General features: G+C 35.5%; 1 protein-coding gene across 9 annotated transcripts in view; it reads right to left on the bottom strand.

The window, feature by feature from the left end:
- Nucleotides 1–9,100: 9,100 nt before the first annotated feature.
- The window catches only part of Kif21a (kinesin family member 21A), a 147,578-nt gene continuing 131,694 nt past the window's right edge, over nt 9,101–24,984 (bottom strand). For 8 of the 9 annotated variants that reach the window (XM_034636583.2, XM_071609973.1, XM_071609974.1 and 5 more), the window contains 4 exons: nt 24,296–24,413; nt 22,567–22,737; nt 21,053–21,252; nt 9,101–10,329 (listed from right to left, as the gene is read on the bottom strand). In XM_034636583.2, coding sequence (XP_034492474.1) covers nt 10,236–10,329; nt 21,053–21,252; nt 22,567–22,737; nt 24,296–24,413 — 583 coding nt within the window. In that variant the 3' untranslated portion in view covers nt 9,101–10,235. The remainder of the gene's footprint in view (nt 10,330–21,052; nt 21,253–22,566; nt 22,738–24,295; nt 24,414–24,984) is intronic. The other variant, XM_071609978.1, reaches the window with a different exon arrangement.

The raw sequence follows: 24,984 nt of genomic DNA, 5'->3' as shown, positions 1-24,984 counted from the left end.
CTACAGAGCAATAGTAACAAAAACAGCATGGTACTGGTACCAAAACAGGCGGGTGGACCAATGGTACAGAATACAGGACAAAGAGACCAATCCACAAAATTACAACTTTCTTATATTTGATAAAGGGGCTAAAAGCATGCAATGGAGGAAGGATAGCATCTTCAACAAATGGTGCTGGGAAAACTGGAAATCCATATGCAACAAAATGAAACTGAATCCCTTTCTCTCGCCATGCACAAAAGTTAACTCAAAATGGATCAAAGAGCTTGATATCAAATCAGAGACTCTGTGCCTGATAGAAGAAAAAGTTGGCTCCGATCTACATATTGTTGGGTCGGGCTCCAAATTCCTTAATAGGACACCCATAGCACAAGAGTTAATAACTAGAATCAACAAATGGGACTTACTCAAACTAAAAAGTTTTTTCTCAGCAAGAGAAACAATAAGAGAGGTAAATAGGGAGCCTACATCATGGGAACAAATTTTTACTCCTCACATTTCAGATAGAGCCCTAATATCCAGAGTATACAAAGAACTCAAAAAATTAAACAATAAGAAAACAAATAACCCAATCAACAAATGGGCCAAGGACCTGAACAGACACTTCTCAGAGGAGGACATACAATCAATCAACAAGTACATGAAAAAATGCTCACCATCTCTAGCAGTCAGAGAAATGCAAATCAAAACCACCCTAAGATACCATCTCACTCCAGTAAGATTGGCAGCCATTAGAAAGTCAAACAACATCAAGTGCTGGCGAGGATGTGGGGAAAAGGGTACTCTTGTACATTGCTGGTGGGACTACAAATTGGTGCGGCCAATTTGGAAAGCAGTATGGAGATTCCTGGGAAAGCTGGGAATGGAACCACCATTTGACCCAGCTATTGCCTTTCTCGGACTATTCCCTGAAGACCTTAAAAGAGCGTATTACAGGGATACTGCCACATCAATGTTCACAGCAGCACAATTCACAATAGCTAGACTGTGGAACCAACCCAGATGCCCTTCAATAGATGAATAGATAAAAAAAATGTGGCATTTATACACAATGGAGTATTACGCAACACTAAAAAATGACAAAATCATGGAATTTGCAGGGAAATGGATGGCATTAGAGCAGATTATGCTAAGTGAAGCTAGCCAACCCCTAAAAAACAAATGCCAAATGTCTTCTTTGATATAATGAAAGCAACTAAGAACAGATCAGGGAGGAAGAGCAGGAGGAAGACTATCATTAAACAGAGACATGAGGTGGGAGGGAAAGGGAGAGAAAAGGGAAATTGCATGGAAAAGGAAGGAGACCCTCATTGTTATACAAAATTGCATATAAGAGGTTGTGAGGGGAATGGGAAAATAAACAAGGAGAGAAATGAACTACAGTAGATGGGGTAGAGAGAGAAGATGGGAGGGGAGGGGAGGGGGATAGCAGAGGATAGGAAAGGTAGCAGAATACAACAGTTACTAATATGGCATTATGTAAAAATGTGGATGTGTAACCGATGTGATTCTGCAATCTGTATTTGGGGTAAAAATGGGAGTTCATAACCCACTTGAATCTAATATATGAAATATGATATGTCAAGAGATTTGTAATGTTTTGAACAACCAATATAATAATAAAAAAAAGAAAAGTGGATCAAGAAAAGTTTTCACAGCCCCCTTCTCTCTGTGTAATAGAAAGTTGGCAAAGGAAAATTCAAACTAAATGAATTAGCAGGGGGAAAAAAAAGCAGATATTATCTTTCATCCACATCTGAAATAGTTTTCTGGTCTTTCTTTTCCAACATAACTTCTGCAGTAAATCAAATAATTTCCTCCTTCTTCAGTACAACCAGATCTAAATTTTAGATAACAAAAAAAGGAAAAGTAGAAATAGGGAAGAAGGAATAAAATAAATTTGAATTACAAAGCCATCCTTCTCATTAAAAAACAACCACCACCACCTACTCCATATTAAGCACATTCTCTGTCAATCTTTATGGCCATCTGTGAGGTAGGGACCTTTGTAGGAAGTGAGACTTTGTAAAGAAGTAAGACTTTTTAGGTCCCCAAAGAGTCACTGGCTAAATACTTTAATGTTCTGAGTCAGATCCAATTTCCCCTAATTTTACCGAGTTCCTCATTTCAAAAAAGTAGGAAGTTTCATCTCTCATCTCATTAGGTTGGTTTCTGAGAGAATATCCCCTAAAAGAATCCCCAATTCTGAGTTCTTAACTAAGGAATCATGCTCTGAAAATCATTGAGGATTACCACTCCTTTTACAACTGTGCTGCCCAGGAGAGGAGCATTTAGCCCATGTATCTAAACTATTGCCTGATAGGAACAATCGCCCAACACTCACACAAGAAAAGCATGATCTGAATAGGCCTATTCAATCTTAAAGAAACTGAACCAGCAATTAATTAATAACCTTTCAAAGCAAAAAACACCAGGCCTAAAAGGGTTCACTGGTGAATTCTACCAAACATTTAAGGATGAAATGGTACAAATGCTGTGGTGTTTGCAGCTTTTTCCTTAGGTCTGCATACATGTTTAATGTTTCTCTTTAATTGTGAGAAATTAACTGTAAAATATACGTGTAAACCAATACTTCATTTTTATACTGTCTATTCCCTTAGTTGTCTTTGTTGTTTTAGTGAATCTTAAAAAGGGGAATAAGGAAGTATCTTTTCATGATGCTTCATCTTGTGGTGATCATGCCCTTGATTTTAAACATCTTCATCATCTCATTGACTCTTCTTGATGAAGTAGAAGAAAGTAATTCTTTTGAAGTTGTTCCCATCTTCATTAATAATGTCTACCACAGAAGACAATGCTAATTCCTTCATTCCTTATGATTTGGCTCATCATATTTTGCAATCATTTGTGCAATTCTTTTGAACCACAATTATCCCCCTTTTGATCAAATTTCTTTTCAATGACAGGATGACAATTTTTAAACTTTTTCTTTAAACAGAAGTATGAAATCTCTTCCAATTTATTGGCATGCTTCTTTGTAAAATATTTAATTAATGTTGACATTTTTATTGCTTCAATTTTAAAAATCTCACTTGCAGGTTAAGCTAACACTGGTGATTACTGGTTTGTGAGCAAAGATATGAAGACCAATTTCAAATATTTAACTGAGTAGTGTCAACCTTCTTCTTCATTTTTGAGAGTTTTAACCTGTGCTCTTGTAAAACTCTTGATTTCCCTGAAAGTATCTTATGCCCCAACACCAGGAGGAAACCCATATTCTTTCTTATGTGAAGGAAAGACACATAGCTCTTCTCTGTCATGGAATCTTCTCTGCATTTGGTGATCATGACTTCGATCATGCGGGGGCTCAGACCCAGGAAACAGATTCAGGGTTTCAGCAAGTAGAAGATGTAAGATGCAGTTAGGATAGTAGACATACATGCTTTATTCGGAGGTGGTAACAACCTCCAGCTTCAGCTCTAGGCCCCAACAAGTTCTATTTAGCCCCTATTTGCCCCCATTTAGTCCCAGAGTCTTTTCAATAGGCCCTTTTTATATGCAGACCATAAAGAAGGCACACTGCCAACAGGTTACATCTATGGGCACATGCACACAGGAAAGAAAATCATTTTTGAGCTGACATTACTTAAAGATTAATGTCAACTTAATGTTAAATAATAGAGAGCAAAGGGTTAACTACCAAGATGGTTTTTACTAGCACCACTATTCACATTAGAAAAACTAGGTTTCTGAATACACGTTTTACTTCCATATGCTAAAAATTTGTCATTGTATTTTTTTTCTTTTTTATTTGTTATAATATATTCATGCACTCACACAATAAAATAGTATCATTTGATCGATTTCATTCCCCAGTTCCTCCTCCCCTTCCTCCCCCTGTTCCCCTTCTTCTATTCTACTGATGTCCCTTCTATTTTTTTTTTTTTTTTGTAATTTGTTATACATGACAGTAGAATGCATTGTTGGCACATTGTACACAAATGGAGCACAACTTCTCATTCCTCTGGCTGTATATGGTGCAGAGTCTGTCATTGTATTTTTATACCTTTAAAACAATATGATTTATTGCCATCTGTCTAGAACATGTAGCAAATACACAAATTACAACATCTCAAAACAAGTGATATCTTCCTGGGGTTAAACACTGAAGGAGGACCCTGAAGACTTGGGATCTTCCATATGTTTGGATTGTGTGGTGTTTGATAGATGTACTCCCTTTCTGCAGAAAACATTTTCTATAATATATTGATATAAATCATTAACTACATGGAACTACATGGATGTATGCCACATTAGACTGCTTTTTTTTTTTTAACAAAAAGATCTTAAAATTTAGTGGCTCTCAAAGAATAGACTTTTCTCTCTCCATAATCTAGAGCCTGTTTTTGTGTGGTCTCAAAGGTAAGAATGCTTTATATATATCAAAAAGTTGTATAAACAAGAACAGTTGGTTGCCTCTAAAGCCTAAGATAATTATTATTTGGCCCTTTACATGGAAAACAAACAAACAACAACAACAACAACAAAAAAACTGCTGACCTTCTGCATGTGATTTCTCTGAGGCAGGGGGAAATTTCTGTTCCAACAAATCACATGAAGACTCCATGTCCACCTTCACCTGTGGTCATCTTCATGAGCACCCTCAGGGTTGGCTCTTCACTCCACTTCCTTTTCTCTTTTCTCCTTAGTATGCAGGGAAAGAGAACGTGAAGGTCAAGCACTTCTTTAAAAAAAAAAAAAAAAAAAAGATAGGACCAGAAGGTTCATATATTACTTCAACCTAAATCACAAAGCCAGAGAACAAACAATAGCACATGACCCTGGTTCACCATAAGACCAGGTGAGATGCTCTGACTGAGCATCATGTGTTCACCTAAAATCCTCAGGCTTCTATTACTAGAAGGACATCAGGGAGGATGGGTAGAAGGGGACTTAGTAGTCTCTGCACATACACTACAGAATTCTCCTGATTCCTAGGTTAGTGCTGAATCTCCCACATGGTTAACAGTCTCCCACCTCTCCCTACCCCAGGAATCAAGATCACTCTTAGGAAGTTCTTTTCCTCTGTGGGGATGCCCCATCAACAACCAACAGATAGGAAAAGGCAGCCTGGGGGAGAGGAGGTGGGCACAGGCAGAGATGAATGCCCATGAGATAGAAGGGGGTATTTTAGGATCCAAAGTTAATGGCCAAAGTAGCTGAAAATTACATTGGTAAGTTCCTCAGCAACTCCCCATCTTTCCTGAGAAGGCTTGTGGAAGAGAATTCCAGCTACCTACCTCTGACAGAAACTCCCAATTATAAAAATGAAAGCCCAATCAGAGCTTAATAAACAACTCTAGTAAAATTCCTGGGACCTGCAGGTAAATCTGGTTCTAAGTGAAATCAGGTTTCCCATCACTCCATTTTTATTTGATTGATATTTTTCAGTGATAGTATCAAATGGTTGCAGTGGATGAAGAAGCATGAAAATATATTTCTGATAATCTCTACTTATATTTTACAGAGTAAAACAACAAGCAAGCTCTTGGACAGGCTTTCAGTTTGCCAGGGACAGCAGAACTATGCATGTTTTCAAGGGAAAGCAAAAAATGCTCCACTGTCTTAGGAGGGTGTTCTAAATCTTCCAGGCCTAGAAGAACCTTGAGGCAGATGCATATATAGCAGAGGGTTAATACCTACAGACCTGGAGACAAGGGAGAGCAGAGGGATTTCACAGGCTATCAAAAGAAGACTGACATTTTGTTGTAAAGTCCAGGCTTACCAGAGCAGAGTGTTGTCCCCCACCAGGAGCCTGCCCTGGCAACCCAGGTAAGCAGAACCATGAGCAGGCAGAGAAAAATAAGAACACCTCACCTAAGGAGAACCAAGCAACTGTAGAAAGACAAAGCAAACTAATTAGGAAGGACTCTGGAAAAAAAAAGAACTGTCAGAGGAGAGAGAAGACAACTTTAATGAATAATAATAGCATTTAAGAACATCTCTTTCTAACATAATAAGACTTCAGGAAATTAAAAAGCATTGTTTTAAGGTGAAAACAATTAACTAGATTAATTAGAAAAGAGAAAAAGTAAATGGAAGAAATATTTTAAAACACAATTTGCAAATAAAAAAGAGATAGTGTATCTTTTAAAATTTAATTGCAAATATGGAAACTACTGCAACTGATACAAGCAGAAAGGAATTTACTATAGGGAAATGCATCCATCCAGATTGTTTGGACAAGAGAAGCAGCTGCTAGCCTGGCCCCCAGAACCAGCTCAGCAAGTTACTGCCTCTACCACAATCAGGATGATGGGAACTAGGGAGCCACTGCCTGCCTTTTGACTTCAAGATTACCATGCCAGCTGCATGTCAAGAAAAAAGTACCTTATACTCTGCCAACTCCCACTGCCAGTAGCCAGCCACTGGGATTGTCGTTGCTGCCACTGGGAAAACAAATGCCTTAGCCACTGTGCTGCAGAAACTGATTCCTCCTGGTCCCAAATTTTGCGCACATGTTGGGAGCCAGGCTAATGAGACAAAGGTGAAAATCTGAGAAATATGGTCTGTGCTTTTCCTATGTCTAACACACACCAAATCCTACTAGATGGGGTCTAGAATCCTTATCTACTATGTATTGCATAGTGGACATCAGGAATGATCTTTGTCTGTCTGGAAGAATCCCACATAATATAACTATTGTATTTTATCAATTCTAGAAGGCAGACTATCTCTCATAATTGAAAAAAATCCCTGAAATTGGGTGCTTCTGATCATCAGTGACATCTTAGAGTCTTCCCATGTTAGGGGTTACCTCTTCAAACAAAGGGGAGAGTAAATGCTCAATAAACATTGACTAGTAGAATTATTATTATTTTCATCAAGAGAGAAAGAGAGAGGAAACATTAATGGCACCTATGCCATTTTAAAATTGAGCATCTCAATATAATTGGAAACTAGGAAGATAGATAATTCTTATTTTCCTATGATGATGCTCATGTATAGTCATACATTTCATATCTGTAATTTAAAATTCCAAAATCCCAACTATTCTTATCTGTGCAGTAGTTAGCAGATCAAATCTTCAACAACTATGCAAGACAACAACCTATTCTAAGGCCAAAAACAATTTGAAATGATTTTGAGCTAAAGTGTAGGAAGTGCTTGGGAAAAATAACAAGTAGCATAGAGGGACTTATTACATGTTGATGACTTTAAATTTTTATGAAAGACTCCACAGCAGCTGTGAATTCAATAAATGTGGTCATGTGGCGGTATTGCTGAATTGCTATACAAAATCTTGTCATTACTCTTTAACTATGATGTGAGATTTTGGATTTAACAGAAAAAAATATACTTTGCAAAAAAAAAAAAAGAAGAGGCTATATAGCACACATGGGGACATCTAGCATACATTTAATGCACAGGAAGGGGTACCTGAATTTAAGTTTTGTAGGCACTGTTTTACTGTTTTAAAGATTTATTTTAACCTTTCTGAATGGGATCTTTACGGGTTAACATTATGTTTCAATATGTAAATTCTTTTTTTAAAATTTTTTATTGTTGGTTGTTCAAAACATTACAAATTTCTTGATATATCATATTTCACACTTTGATTCAAGTGGGTTATGAACTCCCATTTTTACCCCATATACAGATTGCAGAATTACATCAATTACACATCCATTGATTTACATATTGCCATACTAGTGTCTGTTGTGTTCTGCTGCCTTTCCTATCCTCTACTATCCCCCCTCCCCTCCCCTCCCCTCCCCTCTTCTCTCTCTACCCCCTCTACTGTCATTCATTTCTCCCCCTTGTATTATTTTTCCCTTTCCCCTCACTTCCTCTTGTATGTACTTTTGTATAACCCTGAGAGTCTCCTTCCATTTCCATGCAATTTCCCTTCTCTCTCCCTTTCCCTCCCACCTCTCATCCCTATTTAATGTTAATCTTCTTCTCCTGCTCTTCGTCCCTACTCTGTTCTTAGTTACTCTCCTTATATCAAAGAAGACATTTGGCATTTGTTTTTTAGGGATTGGCTAGCTTCACTTAGCATAATCTGCTCTAATGCCATCCATTTCCCTGCAAATTCTATGATTTTGTCATTTTTTAATGCAGAGTAATACTCTATTGTAAATTCTTAAAGAAGTCCACCTCTTTCTCATGTTCTTTTGAATTACTTGAATCAGATCCACTAGCTGAGCCTCCATTTTCAAAGGCTTTGTATTTTGCACAAGCAAACACAGAGTTTTAGGGCCTCTGACTGGACTCACAGACAGAAATAGATGCATCCTGGACTTCCTAATATTGTAAATACTGTTTTTGTTATGTCTCTCTACCCAAAGACCAAATGTCATCTTAGTCTTGCTCTTTTTCCATTTCCAATACCTAGCTCTGTAGATGCTTAATAAACATCTACTACATAAATTAATTGCAAAATTACTGAATTACTGATTAATAGTTCTACGGAAAGAAACACTCCAAGAAACTTTAAATTCAATACAGTCTTAACCCTCTCAACTTCTGGTACAGTACCTTTCTTTAAGGAAGGAGGCAAAATTACAAAGTAGCTGTTTTGTTTTTTTCTTTATAGAAAAGTATTTTCTTTTAAAATTAAAAAAAAAATTGTTTGAAACATAACACACATATATAGAAAAAGAGAAATATATGTACAGTGAAACATGAACATATTAAATGAGCACTTAAGTAACATTTAGGAGCCAAATCAAAAATAAGACTGCCAGGCACACAGAAACACTTTCCACACCACCTCTAGCTTCCCAACTCACCTGTGTGACACCTGCCAGTCATCATCCACTCCTTCTTCTATCTAGGTAACCTAGGTCACCACTATCCTAACATTTATGGGAATGATTTTCATTTATTTTATCATCTATGTTTAAATCTCTAAATTATATCATTTGATTTAATTCCTTTAAATAGAGTTTCCATGGTTCATCAAGATGAGACTTAAGTGTAAACTTTTCAGGAATATTTCATGTCTAGTGAGCAATGAAATGAATTGCTAGACACAAAACAGCTTTACAAACACTGGTCATTTTCTTATAATTAGAAAAAGAACAATAGAATAAAGATAATTCAGAGCAACATGTTTATTTAAGCACTAGCTAGGCTTTCATTTACAAGCAAATGTTTTCAGGGAAAAATCACTTAAGACAATATTTTCAAGTGTTACATCATCTACACAAAAATTAAACTTGCAGAATTTACAAATTAATATTCTGAGCAGACAAATAAATTATACATCCTTTTGCAAAATCCCATCTACAGCATTTAAAAATTCACACGGGCACAATACAACATTATGTATTTTTACAATCTACCTATTTGCATAGCTTTTCCCACCATAAATGATAATAGTTCTCATCAATAGCTACTAAGGTATGCCAACATAGTGTATTTAAAATATATTTAGCAGCATATAAAAATTAGATAAAAGGGAAAGGAAATACTACTATTAAATAAAAAAGAAAGTAAAAGGTGATAATAGAAACAACTCCATAGGAAAATAGATCAAAATATCTTTCTGTTAGCACATCAAAAGTGTATACCATTACAGAATGTATGCACAGCACTAATAAAACAATTTAACAGTGTCTTAGTCCTGAGCACAGAATAACTGCAAAACTTTGGTCAATACAAGTGAATGCAAACATTTAACACAAATTGTTAAACAATCTTTGTTAGTAGATTAAGGTCAATTTCACTTTATGGGAAATCATCAATAATATTTTCCTTATATTTTTTTCAATTACATTAAATGAACATTGAAATTTGGGAACCCTCTATAGACTGATAATGAATATCTGACAAGCGGACCACAGTTTGACTAACATTTCCAGTATGTTTAAGAATGTAAATCATCTGAACAGGCTATATGAATGAGTGAGCAGTGAGGTGCATTGTATTCTTGGTGTGTTTTACGACTGTCACAAAAGCAGACATCTTGTAATTCAAATAATTTGAAGGTTGTCTTTTTATAGCTAGGCAAAAATCTAGCCACAATAAAAGTGCGAATCAAGCCATATATCAATTGTAGAATACATACATATTGGTAGATATTAATTTAAGCACACAGGATAGTACACATTTTTCAAGAATACCATTAATATTTAGTAAATGGATTCAAATATATTTTCCAGTTAATTCCATTCATAAGTTTATGCCTAATAAATGCAAGACACTTCCATAAAGAACACATGGGATATTATCACAGTATAAAGTTTATGACTTATCTTCATTCATGTTTAATTACTGGCAAAATCTTCCCCCATATCTCCTGTGTCAGAGATCTGACCATCTTGCAAATTGCGAGCCTTCCAAATTCTCACAGTTCGGTCACTACAAAATAATAAATGGGCATGATGAACAGAAGCAGAAAGGTAAAGACACAGCTGTTAGACTTACTTATTATGCAAACATTTTCTAGATGGCCTTTGATAAATGCAAATAAAAATATACATTGTCTTAGAAGAGTAGCAAACATATATCCAAAATAATGATAATGATAATAGATAATGATACCAACTCATCTTATCAAGGGCTGACTATATGCCAGGCATGGTCACTACAAGTCTTTACATACATTAACGTCTTTAATTTCCTTTAACTACCACTAGAAATAGATACTACTACGATATTTTTGTTTTGTTTTCTTTTTGAGAAAAGGTCTTGCTATGTTGCTCAGGCTGGCCTGAATTCCTGAGCTCAAGAGATCCTCCTGCTTCAGTCTCCCAAGTAGCTGGGACTGGGATACTCTTTTATTGAGTAAATTGTGGCCCAGATCACAAAATAAGTGGGAGATGAGATCTGAATTCAGGCAGTCTGGCTCCAAAGCCCAACTCTTAACACTAGATCTGCACTCATTATTTTAGAAAACATGTGATATGAAATAGGGTCAAAAGTCTTCAGGCAAAAACATCCAGCACAAGGGCACAGTGAGGTTTCTGGTGGGCAGGAGCCAGGAAAGTTTCCAGGGAGCTGGTGAATCTAGCAACAAGCAGGGAGAGCTACCTTTGGGTGAAATCAGCAAATAGGCCCACAGAAAGAGCAAGAGGCTATTGAGAAGTGGACAAATACTCCACCTAGCACAGAATGTGGAAGATTTAAAGTATTTTTCTGATGCCCCATAAGTAGATGTGATTATTATGTATCATTTGGAAATAAAAAATACAATTTTTTTAAAGAAGAAAAAAATGTGTCTAAGCATATTTGCTTCTATTAACCCAGCATGTGGACATTGGGGCCAGTCATTTGATAGTTACATTTCTTAACATCTCTCATGGCTTAAAAAGAAAATGTCTCTTTTCCTGATAAACCCAAAATCAAAGGGAAAGTTCCATGGAAATTTTATAGCTAAAAGGTACTTCAGAGATTTTGTAACCCATTCCAGGGAAAGGGGAGGTATAGTGATGTGCCCAGTATACCAGTAAAAGGCAAAGATTCATAAGAGAACAAAGTTTTCTGGAATTTCATAAGCATCCCACAGAATACACATACATTGGTAACAGCCGTAGGACCTGTGTATTTATCTATCCATTCAGTCATTCCACTTATTGATTCACGCATTTGCTCAGCAAATATTTTTTGAGAACCTATGTGCCAGGCACACTGTTCCAGGTGCTTGGGATACAGCTTAAAAACAACAATAATAATAACAACAAAAACAAAACTAAAAAAGCCTCTGCCTTTGTAAACCACACATTTTAACAAGAGGAGACTCACAGTAAACCACAATGTATAACAGATAAAATTAGTAATGAGGGCTATAGAAAAAGAAAAGGCAGGGCATGCCAAGGGGGATCCTGTGCACTAGGTTACAAGAGAAAGAACAATGTGAAATAAAGTGAAAAAAGTCAGGATCTCTGAGGGGAAAGCATCTAGGCAGAGGGAGGGACAGGGGCATATGCCCCCAGGCAGCAGTGAGACTGGCAGGTTCAAGAACCAACAAAGAGGCTATTGAGGTTGCAGGATAAAGAATAAGTGGGAGGGTAGCAGAAGGCAAGGCAAGGGAGGTAACAGATGTTCAGAGGGCCAGGCCAACTCAAGCGAAATGGAGGATCACTGCAGGCTTCTGAGCAGAGAAGGAGCACACCCTGACTCCTAAGCTGAAGGGCAGAACCAACAGAACCTTACGAGAGTTTGGATTTGGAGTGCAAAAGAAGAGAAGGAATGAACAGTTCTGACCTGAGCAAATGAGACAAAGAAGCCACCAGCTGAAAATGTTGTGGGATGAGCACATGTTTGTAGGGAAGATCAGAAGTTCCATTTTGAAAGTTAAATTTAAGATGATGGAGCCACCACAATTAGTTATGACAGTAATTTACATCAGGTCAACCTTTCTACCATAAACAAAGAGAAAACTTTTCAAAATATATGGAACGACTGTTTTCAGATACTGGGTGTAGCAGCATAGGACTGAGACCCTCCAAAAAAGGGAAACAAGAAGATGAACTTGGATAGCTCTGGCTCCACCTAAAAGAAAATAATATCTGGAGAATCTATAGCAGTCAGAATTTGCAAGACCAAGAAGAGGCCAGAGCCAATCAGGGAAAGACCTCTGTAAATAACCTCATAGAAGTCCCCTAATGTCTTTGATAGATGCTAAGTTTCACATGAGTTTAATGAGACTATGAAGCCAGACCAAATACAACTACCAGGGAGCTATAAATTGAACAATTCCCAGAGTTTACACACAGCTATGATATGTTCAGGGTCTGACTAGGGAGATAACATTGAATATCTGAGATATTCAAGAGGAATCAAAATATAAATCTTACTGAAAGAATCAACTAGCCCTATTGTAAAGCTTCTCTAGATCTTCCTAAAAAAAACTTAAAAATAAATCTCAGAAAGATGGAACTGAACCACAAGTAATTTAGCTGCTTGATAAAGTCCAATACTCTTTAAAGGAATATAACACAGTGGAAATACTTAAAAAGCAATGTTATAATATCCAACATTGAGTGACCTAGTCTAGGCCTAACAAAATGTGAGTGAAACAGGCATGGAGTAGACTGTACCCAAGGGGATTCAAGTTGGAATGGTGAAGTGGAGCCCGACTTGTTTTTCCTTTGTGTCTGGAGGCTCATGTGACCAGCAGAAGCAGGCCGGGAATCTCAGTGTGTGGGTGGGGGTGTGAATACACTCAGGGACTAAGCCCAGGAAGGCTGCACCTGTAAGCAGCAGAGAGTGAAGGATCAGCCTCCTTGGCCCATAAATGGATTTCTTGGGAGGCTCCTGAGAATCAGAACTACATATTAGATCGGTTACTGTCTCGTCCTATAGGCAGGTCAATCTTCCTTCTCCAAAGAAGGTACCACCCAGTAAAGCCCAGGAGGCCTGATTAGACCTGAGCCCTACCTGTTGGAACTCCCCTCAGAGAATGCTACAGAAGCAGTACCCTGGGAATGCAATGAACAGGTCCAAATGAACAAAACACAAATTGATTGTATGTCCTACCCCATTCCACCTCATACAGGTGAGAAGGGAAGCTGAGTCTTATATCAAACAGCTTCAAACTTAGGCTGACCCAACTGGCAGTTCGGAATGCAACACAAAACCAGGAATGGGTTATCAACACCCTCCCCTGGGTTTATCAGTGTATAACTCAAGAAGAATTAGAAAGAAAGACTGCTGAACAGACAGTGACCACCCAATCTGGTCAACTATTTTGAACACCTCAATGGAGAAGTTTCTTTCATTCTTCACTAAAACTTTGGATTTCAATTTTTTTATCATTTTATTTTATTTTACTTTTTAAATTCTTTCCATATGTGTGAGAGAAAGAGAGGGAGAGAGAGAGAGAGAATGTGTGTGTGCATGTGAATTCTGGCTATGCTGATTGGTTCAGGAACATATATACAAAACATATATACAAACTTGTTTCTATCTTCTCTCATAGTTAGCATTTTTTAATACAATTGTTTTTTCCTAGCCTTGTCTTTTGAACACTTGGGTTTTTTGGACTGCATATTTTGATTTGGTTTTTGCATTATTTTCATTTGCTTATTTCTTTTCTTTATCTTTCTTATCTTCTCCTAATGGCCAAATTCTATTGTTCTCTCTCCATCTCTCCCTATACCTTGTTTCTTTTATTTTTCCCTTCCTTCCATATAAACAGCACTTGCTACATCTCTTTTGTATTCTCTGTTCACTTTTAGAAATTGTATTTTCTAACTTCCTAACCCATTTCCTTTTTACCATAATTGTACTTTTGCCATCTTTCAGAAGTAATTGGTCTATATAATACTCCTGCCCCCACCATTAATGTTAATTCATTCATTATTGTTGTGGATGATATAACTGACACCTACTATTTGCTTCAAAGTCATATTTAGATCATGGTTATTCTTTTTATTGTTGACAACTGCTGAACCCAACATTCCTCTTTACTGGTGGCAATTAATGTTGAAGACATCATAGTACAAACTGTGTATTTACTTTAATACTGTGTATTGTTTGTTGTTTGCAATGGTTGTTATTATTGTTTATATCACCCTATGCTATCAGGTTCTAGGAACCTAAAGGGACACTAAAATTTCACAAATTAGAGATTCTGCTAATGAACTAAACATTTCCTGACATTACTCCAACTTAAAGAAGTGAGGAGAAACAGTCAGAGGGGGAACTCAGGTCCCACCCATTGGCATCTATATATACATCAAAAATAGAGAGAAGTCCCAGAACAAACAAAAACTACACACAAAAGGATGTGCACACACACACACAAAAAAGGTAGGGGAATCCACCTCAACTGATGCACAAGTTCAAAACCTCTGAAAACATGAGAAAACAGGCAAACAAATCTCCCCCCAAAATAAAAAATCTCCAACAAAGAATCCCACTGATAGCAAGATGGACAAAACCCCAGAGAAAGATTATTAAATATTGATTATTAAAATGTTCAGTGAACCAAAAGAAGATCTAAGGAGGGAATTAAGAGAGCAATTGCAGGAGATGAAAGACCACTTTAATAAAGAAATAGAAATGGTGAAAAGAAACCAAGCAGAACTCCTAGAAATGAAAGAAACAATCAATAAAATTAAAAACTCATTTGAAGGCATAGCAAACAGACTGAATAGAATCTCATCCCTTGAACACAGAACTTTAGGTCTTGAAGACAGGCTATCTGACCTTTACTTCACAGAAGGCAATAAAGGAAAAAAAAAATGTATAGAACATGACCAGAATATATAAGAACTCTGAGACAACTTTGAAAAACCAAATCTGAGAATCATTGGGATAAAAGAGAACATCAAAATGCAAACTAAGGGCCTAACGAACATTATTAATGAGATAGTTACAAAAAACTTTTCTACATCAGAAATGATTTAAAAATGGTAAATCTATATTTAGGAGACTTACAAGACCCCAAATATACCTACTCAAATATAAAGTTCACCAGGACATATCATAAACAAAATTCTTAACATAGAAAATAAGAAAAGAATATTAAAAGCCACAAGAAACAAACATCGGATCACATTTAAAAGGAAATCAATAAGGTTTATTTCTAATTTATCAGCTCAGACCCTAACATCAAGGAGGCCTTGGAATGAGACATTCCAAGCCTTAAAAGAAAACAACTGTTAGCCAAGGTTACTATAACCATCAAAACTCGATTTCAAATTCAAGGTGGAAATAAAAAATAAAATAATAAAAATAAAGAATCCATGAGCACTAAATCAGCACTAAAAGACTACTCAATGATAAACGGCACACCAAGGAAATAAAAAACAATGCCCAAAGGTCCCAAACAGAAGTTCAATAGAAGAATAATCCACTAAATGAGAATCAAGATAGGATAAAATATAGCAAAAAAAATCAAAATGGCAGAAAACCACAAATACATATTCATACTAATGCTGAATGTTAATGGTCCCAACTCCCCAAATTAAAGACACAGATTAGCAGAATGAATTAAAAAACAAAATCCAATAACATGCTGTTTATAAGACTCATCTTATAGGGAAAGACATCCACCGGCTGAGGTAAAAGGATGGAAAATAATATTCCATGCATATGGTCCAAGAAAACAAAAAGGAGTAGCTATTCTCATATCTGACAAAGTAGATTTCAAGCAAAAAAATAATCAGAAAAGTAAAAGAAGGTCATTACATCCTAGATAAGGGAACAATTCAATAATAAGATATAAAAACATTTATGCCCCAAATGTCAATTCACCCAATTGCGTGGAAAAATATTCCATGAGATTAAATCCCACACAGACATCCAACACAATAATACTGGGTGATTTCAATACACCATTATTACAAATAGAAAAGTCATCAAAACATAAAATTAACAATGATATCTCCACCCTAAACAGTGCAATAAACCAAATGAACCTCAGAAACATCCAGAGACTATTCCATCCCAAAATATTGAATTTAATTTCTTCTTAGCTGCACATTGAACTTTTCTCAAAATAGATCATATTTTGGGCCACAAAGTAAATCTTAGCAAATACAAAAAAAATACATGTAATACCATGTATCCTATCAGATCATAATGAAATGAAGCTAGAAATCAATATCAAGAAAAATAATAGAAACCACATAAACACATGGAAATTATAATACTCTATTAAATGAAGAATGGATCAAAGAAGAAATGAGAATAGCAAACAAGAAATTCTTAGAAACAAATGAGAGGAGAGATAAAAACATATCAAAATCTTTGGGACAGCATGAAAGCAGTTCTAAGAGGAAAATTTATAGCATGAATGAATATTTCACAAAATTAGAGAGATCCCAAATAAATAAGCATATGCTTCACCTCAATGCCTTAGAAAAAGAAGAACAAACTAATCTCCAAGACCATAGAAGGCAGGAAATCATTAAGATCAGAGCCAAAATCAATGAAATTGAGATGAAAAAACAATACGCAGCATCAATGCAAAGGAGAGTTGGTTCTTTGAAAAGATAAATGAAAGAAAAAGTGAGAAGAAACAAATCTCTACAGATCCTTCTAAAATTCAGAGGATTAACAGAACCTATTTTGAAAATTTATACTCCAATGAGATGAAAAATCTGGAATACACTGACAAATTTCTACACATATAGGTTCTGGTCAAATTGAACCAGGAGGATATTATAAAACCTAAGCATACCAATAGTAATTAATAAAATTAGAACAGCAATTAAAAGTCTTCCAGAGTCATAAAGGCCATTTATAACAAACCCAAAGCCAATATCATACTAACTGGAGAAAAAGTAAAAGCATTTCCTCTAAAATCAGGAACAAGATAAGGCATCCATTCTTGCCACTCCTATTCAATATAGTCCTCAAATCATTAGCCATAGAGATCAGGCAAAAAAAAAAAATTATAGGAATACAAATAGGAAAAAAAGAAGTCAAACTCTATTTGCCAACAATGTGATCCTTTATCTAAAAGACCAAAAAAAACTCCATCAGAAGACTTATAAATGAGTTTAGCAGAATAGCAGGATACAAGATCAGCACCCATTAAATCAATAATTTTCCTACACTCCTACATTATTCAGCCAAGGAAGAAATCAGGAAAACTATCCCATTTACAATAACCTCAAAAAAATTAAATACTTTGGAATTAATCTACCCAAAGAGGTAGAAAGGCTATACAATGAAAATTATAGAACACTGAAGAGGGGACCTTAGAAAATAGAAAGATATCCCATGTTCTTGGATAGGCAGACTTAACATTGTCAAAATGGCCATATTATCAAAAGCAATATATATATTCAATGCAATCCGCATCCAACTACCAGTAACAATCTTTACAGAATAAGAAAAAAAATTCTTAAATTTATTTTGAAGAAAAAGAGACCCAGAATAGCCAGAGTATTACTAAAAAAAGAAAAACAGGAGGCAATCATAATACCTGATCTGAAATTATGCTACAGAGCTGCAGTAACAAAACAGCATGGTATGTCCATCAAAAGAGACACAAAGACCAAAGGAACAGAATAGAAGACATAGAGACAAATCCACATACCTATAACCATCCAATATTTGACAAAGTTGCCAAAAATATATCTTCAAGCAAATACAGGCTTTTTAACAAATGATGCTGGGAAAACTATTTAGCCATATGTAGAAAAATGAAATGAGACAACTCTCTCTCACCTTGCACAAAACTCAAATTGAAATGAATCAAAAACTTAGGAATGAGACCTGAAACTGTATAAGTGCTGAAGAAAACATAGGTCAACACTTGATTATAGGTACTGGCACCAACTTATTTAACAAGACCCAAAAAGCACAAGAAATAAAATCAAGTGATTTTATTTTATTAAGTTTATTTGGCATCTCAATAAGTGAGATGCCATCAAACTAAAAACCTTCTCCATAGCAAAGGAAATAATTAAAGTGTGAAGAGAGAGCCTACAGAATGGGAGAACATATAGGGCAGATATTCCTCTGAAAGGGGATTGATATTCAGAATATACAAAGAACTCAAAAAACTTAACTCAAAAAATCTAATCAATGAATGAGAAAAAAACTAAACAGAAACTTCTCAAAAAAGAAGCACAAATGTCCAACAAATATATGAAAAAAATGTTCAAAAATCTCTAGCAATCAGGAAAATGTAAATCAAAACTGCCATATGAGTTTCTCTCACTCCAGTCAAAATGTCAATGATCAAGAATACAACAAAAATAAATGCTGGAGAGGTTGTTGGGGAAAAGATACACTTGCAAATTGTTGGTGAAATTACAGACTAGTACAATCACTCTGGAAACCAGTATGGAGATTCCTCAAAAAACTAGGGATGGAACCATCATATGACCCAGTTGTCCCAGTCCTTGGTATTTTCCCAAAACATCTAACACGGCATACTACAGAGATACGGCCACATCAATGTTTACAGCAATGCAATTCATAATAGCTAAATTATGAAATCAACCTAGATGCCTATCAACAGATGAATGGATTGATAAATTGTAGTATATGTGTGTGCATATATATATGTGTGTATATATATTACATATATGTATACATGCACACACACACATACAATGTAGTTCTACTCAGCCATAAAAAAAAGAATGAAATTACGGCATTTGCAAGTAAGTGGATGGAAATGGAAAACCTCATACTCAACAGATTTTTTTTTCTCATATGTGGAAGCTAGAATAAAATAAAGGAAAGGTGGAGGGAAGGATAAGATAATATAAAAAACCAATCAAATATAAATTAGTAGAAAAACAAAAGGAAGTCTAATAGAGTAGAGGAAGGAGAATGGGATAGGGGAGGGAGGATGGGAAGAAAAGTGGAGGAGGGTTCATTAACTGAAATCCATTTCCATGCATGTGTGAGTTTGTCAAAATGAATCCAATTACTATGTATAACTATAAGCGCTAATGAAAAGTAAAAATAAAATAAAACAAGCCTTTTGTGCTGGAGATGCAGCTCAGTGGTAGAGCACTTGACTAACATGCCTGAGGTCCTGGGTTCAACCCCCAAACACCACCACCAAAAAAAAATGTGCTGGAGATGCAGCTCAGTGGTAGAGCACTTGACTAACATGCCTGAGGTCCTGGGTTCAACCCCCAAACACCACCACCAAAAAAAAAAGTGGGGGACTTTTGATTTTATTAGCTATATTCTTGATTTTGAAAACTATATAGAAAACTTAGATATATATGTGTGTGTGTATATATATATATATATTGAAAACTTATATATATGTATATATATATATATATATATATATATATATATATATATATATATATATAATTGCATCTGATATGTCTTGCTTAAACTGAAAAAAAGAAAGTTTAGCTCTTGAAAAAGAGATCATATCATGAAAGAGAGGTAGGTATACTTATATCATACATCAGCCCCCAGGACTCAGTGATAACACAATGCTTAGTCTTGTATTGAGTATCCCACAACTTGGAGTATATCATTTTCAGTAAATTACCAAGGACATAAGTTTCCAAGGAAATAGCAAAAGTAGACACTCTTAAGAACATAGCATATTTTACAAACATTATGAAGCATCAAAGGTCATCACCTTAGCAAAACAAAATAAATTGGCTTCGATGTTCCTTAAATATGAAAATAAATAGATCCAAATGAAAAGAAAGATTCAATAGAAACAGCCTAACTAATAAGAAATGGCACAGAAATAAAGTAGAGGTTTCAAAATTAAAATGCATTTGGGATAGACTGAATCAAGGTGATGTTCAAATTAAATTAACATAGCCATGCACAAATGAGATAGGGAGATTTTCTAAGATAGATATTCATGAAAAAATACATTATATTTGAACGAGACCAATATCTCACATTATAATACATGCTTTCCTTTCCAAAGACTCATATACTGAGTAAGTCATTTTTAGGGTCATAACATCTTTTCTCTATCTCATTCAAACATCTTCTTATATGTCACTTTCACTGACCACTCTATTTTGTAACCTTCCCCTGCCTTAGTTTTCACCATTGCACTTCTTACCATCTAACATATTTTGACTTGTTTAATTTTTGTTTTTTATCATTAGGATGCAAACTAGAGTTTGTATGTATTTTGTTCACTGATGTATTCCCAAGAGTCTAGAACAGTGCTGGGCACATAGGAGATTCACTGTGAACAAATGAACAAACAAATGAACCCATCAATCCAGTCATCCATACAGGGAGGGAGCAGATTGTATTACTATGTTTTTTTACTTTAAAGAGAAGAAGAATCACAGAGAAATTTTTGAAAAATAATTTGTTCTAAATATGAAGGATGGCAAAATTGTTGCCTCTCTGAAAATGAAAATCTTTAAAATCACTTGTCTATAAACTCAGTTTTAGAAATTAAAATCACTAATAAAATATCTTGCAGCAGACCTGCTATCATAAACAGAGTGTTAGTACAGGACTGACATTACTGTTTTATAACTTAGGAGCCTCAATTCATTGCTCTCAGTGTACATCAAAAAATATAAAATAGGCATCTTAAAACAGACATTAGTATGGCTGTAATAAAAGACGGTTCTCATGTTAGATATTCATAACTTTTAATATTTATTAAATCTGAACACAAGCAACCAATAAAGAGCAAAAGCACATGGGAAAAACTTACTCAGCTGCAGTAAAAATGTGGGTAGAATTAACACATATGGCATTGATGGGACTATCATGACCCTTCATCTCTCCAACTGGCACAAAAGTATCCATGTTCCAGAGCTTCAAAATGCCCCCTCTGCAGCCACTGAGCAAAAGTGGGTGGCCTGGCACCACTCCCAGGGCACAGACCCAATCTTTATGAGCATTAGGAACTTGCTGAAAGGAAAAAGACAAATAAGGAGCTTAAGGGGCCCCTTCCAAACTGACATTCTCATACCAAAATAAGTTATACTTTTATTAATAAAACTCAATATTTACAATGCTAAGTGGTGTGAAAATTATAAAAGTCCATTTTCTAGGTAGTCACTGAGTGATGTAAAGAAATGAATTTGTAATTTGCTCCCAAATTTGCTCACTAATCTCCATAATTATTATCAGTATTGAAGACTTATAATGTTAATAATCTGTTGATTCTAAAAAAAAAAAAAAAAAACTCAGAATGCTTACAGGATTTTTCAAACATCACATCCTTCTCATGAGCAGTGAGTATCTCTTCTTTCTCCAAATTTATTATGTATCTAATAAAATGAGCTTGAAAACTACAATGTCCTATGTAGATTACAAGACCTACTTCATAAAAACATTGGTTCAAACCTTGGGTGGAGAATGTAGAGGCCTCAAGTTTTTTGCTGAAGATCATATGCAATCTACATATTTCATAATGAATAAATAACACAAAAACAAGACTATATAGCCACAGTCTATGCATAAATATATTTATGTGCACAATATGAAAATCAGAACCATGAATGTATATCTATAAAAGAAAAGCTTCTAATGCAGTATGTGCATCTGTTGTCAAGTTTTTCTATTAATATTCATGCTACTTGTTCTTTTTGTCTTCATCTGCTGGTTGCAAGCAAGAAAGTGCTAGCAACTGTAATGCATACATGTGTGTGTGTGCATGAGCATATATATGGCATAAATATGTAAGGAAAAGCCTGAAATTGTAAACAACTTCATCTAATTTCTTCCTCTGTTAGAAAGATGCATAAATATTTGAATTTAACTGACAACAAACTATCCATTCTGTGGGAAATGAGAGCACCACCACTCCTGGATGCATGAGAATACTCCTATAGTTGAGAAATCATGGGTATTACTCTTAACCTTAACTAAACATGCTACTGTGGAATATATGTAGAAAAAGCAAAACAAAATGAGAAACTGCAACTGCTCTACTCCAGGGATTATTATATTTAACATATATGATGTATGCAGGGCAATTCCAGATCTTTCAACTCTTACCAGTATCTGATCTCTTATTTAGCAGGTATTAAGTGTTGAGTGATGCCCTTCTACCAATTAGTAACTGTGGTACTTGACAATAAACCATTTTTTAAGAGGGAGTCCTGATTAATGTTATTGTTAAACAATAAAAATCTATATAGAAGCTCTTTGAATTCTTATAATAGAGTACTGGGGGGTTTTGAAATGCTTACTTCACACCGTGAAAAAGTTCAGCATTACCTGAAGAAGGTCTTTTTGAGCTAAGTCCCATTTCTTGATTCCATTATCTCTGGACCCACTAAATAGATTATCCCCTTGAATGGTTAGCGCTTCTATGCCATCATAATGAGGGGGTTCAAAATTGTGTGTGGGACTCACAGTTCCAAGAGCCCCCTCAGTTACATCAAACATCTATTTTTAAAAGAAAGGCAGATAGAAAGCAGTTATTCCATTTAAGTTTTAAATAAGTATACGTGCACATTTATAGAAACACATATACATACACAAATCATACATAGTTTGTTGTAATATTTTACTAAGTTAAATGAATTAATCTGATATGAATGACTGAGGGTGAACTCAGCCTTATTCACACCAGTTTGGCCTGTATGTCACATGCTTTCAAAAAAAGCCAAGCAGATTTTTTCACGTATAAGTAAACCACTGGAATCAAATGTATGAAATATGATGTCAAGAGCTATGTAATGTTTTGAACAACTAATAATAATAAAATAAATAAATAAATAAATAAATATTAAAATTCAAAAAAATAAAAATAAAAATAAATGTATAAGTAAATAAATGACAAGTTCAGTAATTTAAAATACTACATTCAATCCAGTTGAAATTCAAAAAGCCATATGGCTGTTATTTAACCAATATTAGGTGATCTGCAGTCCTGGGGGCCATCTCTAGTTCCCCGAAGCTGCTGTTCAAAACCTCTGTGCTTTTCTGAGTTGCCTTTATCTCTTCTAGCAATGGCCGAGGCCTTCCTAAGAAGACTTGCATGATCCAAAACATTCTTCCCTCCGTGCTGTTTCTCTTCATCTTCACACATGCTCCTGCCCTTCCTTCTCCATCAGAGGCTGGCATGTGCTTACTGCTTTCCAAGGCTCACTTCTAGGCTCTGACTGGAACTCCCACCACTGTATCAATGGCCTCTCCTTCATCACTCTTTCCCTCTCTACTCAGCCCATTTCCTATGCACAGAGCTTTGAGCTACTCTCTCCCTTGGCTGTGTCATCAATGAGAATTCTTGGAATATCTGCTTCTACTTGAATGGCTCCCAAAACTACATCTTAGTCATTGCTTATCTGGAACTATGACTCGCTTTCTAATGGCCCATTGGCTGCATATGGATGTCCTCTGTTGGGATCTCAAACCCAACACTTCTAGATAGAAACTATTTATCTATTAACATCTTATCTGTTAATTACATAAAATTCTAAAGGCTATAAATGTTCTACATAAAAGATGTTAATAATGAATTTAATTATTCATTGGAAGACTAAGCTAAAAGATCTTTGAAATCTCTCCCAATCTATATCCTATGAAAAATGAAGATATATGATTAAATAATAGTGAAATCAGTGACTGTGAATGAGGAAAAAATAGGAAGAAAAAAGCAAAGCCTAGAAAAAGGAAACAAGAAAATTTGTCAAGAGAATGGAAGGGGGTCCTATAGGGCTGGGGATATAGCTCAGTTAGTAGAGTGCTTGCCTCACATGCACAAGGCTCTGGGTTTAATCCCCACCACCACAAAACAAACAAACTAACAAAGAGAGAAGGGGTTTCTACGTGAATTGGAGTACTTCAAACCTATCATTTAACCGGCAAATAAAGGGGTTGGGAATTTAGCTCAGTGGCAGAGCATACACCTGGCATGTGCAAGCCCTGAGTTTAGTCCTCGGCCCTGAAAAAAAGAGAAAAAAAATAGGAAAATATACTTCAGCAACACTCTAATACATACTTTGATGTAATGATCCTTAGAGCCAGTGATGATTAGATCTTGTCCACTGGAAATCTGTTCTACAGTAAGGCACATAACAGGGCCTAGGTGTCCTGTTAACTTTCCTGTAGACTGAAACCTTTAAAAAGAAAGAAAAATGATTTTATTTGAAAATATTTCTTAGCATGATGAGGCTAAGCCTCAACATAAATAACCTACATTTTCTCATAAAATTGTTCACTAATTTCCTTCCTTTCCTTCTTTTCTTCAATATGGGGAACTGAACCCAGGGCTTCTCACAAGTACTTTTCCACTAAGCTGCAACCCCAGCCCTTTTTATTTTTTTTTACTTTGAGACAGGATCTCACTACATTGCCTAGCCCACCTCAAATTTTTTGATCCTTTTGCCTCAGCCTGCCAAGTAACTGGGATTCCAAGTAAGTACCACCACACCTGGCCAAATAAATTTTCTTCTTGGTTTTAGTTCCATCTAAATGAAACTCTGTTCAAATCAGAAAAAAAAAAAAAAAAGCCAAACTAGAATATTCTATGATAGAAGTGGGAGAGTCCTATGCTAGCTATTTGAGAGTTGATTAATGTCATTTAGATAGTAAATAAAAAAGCAGAAAAATTTTGAAAGTTTGCTTAAGGTTGATTTGAACTCCCTCTAGGTAAATTTTAATCTGTTAAAAATCTGAACAGGTTATAGA

Source organism: Marmota flaviventris, chromosome 3, assembly GCF_047511675.1.
Source record: "Marmota flaviventris isolate mMarFla1 chromosome 3, mMarFla1.hap1, whole genome shotgun sequence".
NCBI lineage: Eukaryota > Metazoa > Chordata > Mammalia > Rodentia > Sciuridae > Marmota > Marmota flaviventris.
Note: the sequence above shows the minus strand (reverse complement) of the source record. Positions and strands in the feature narration are given on the sequence as shown.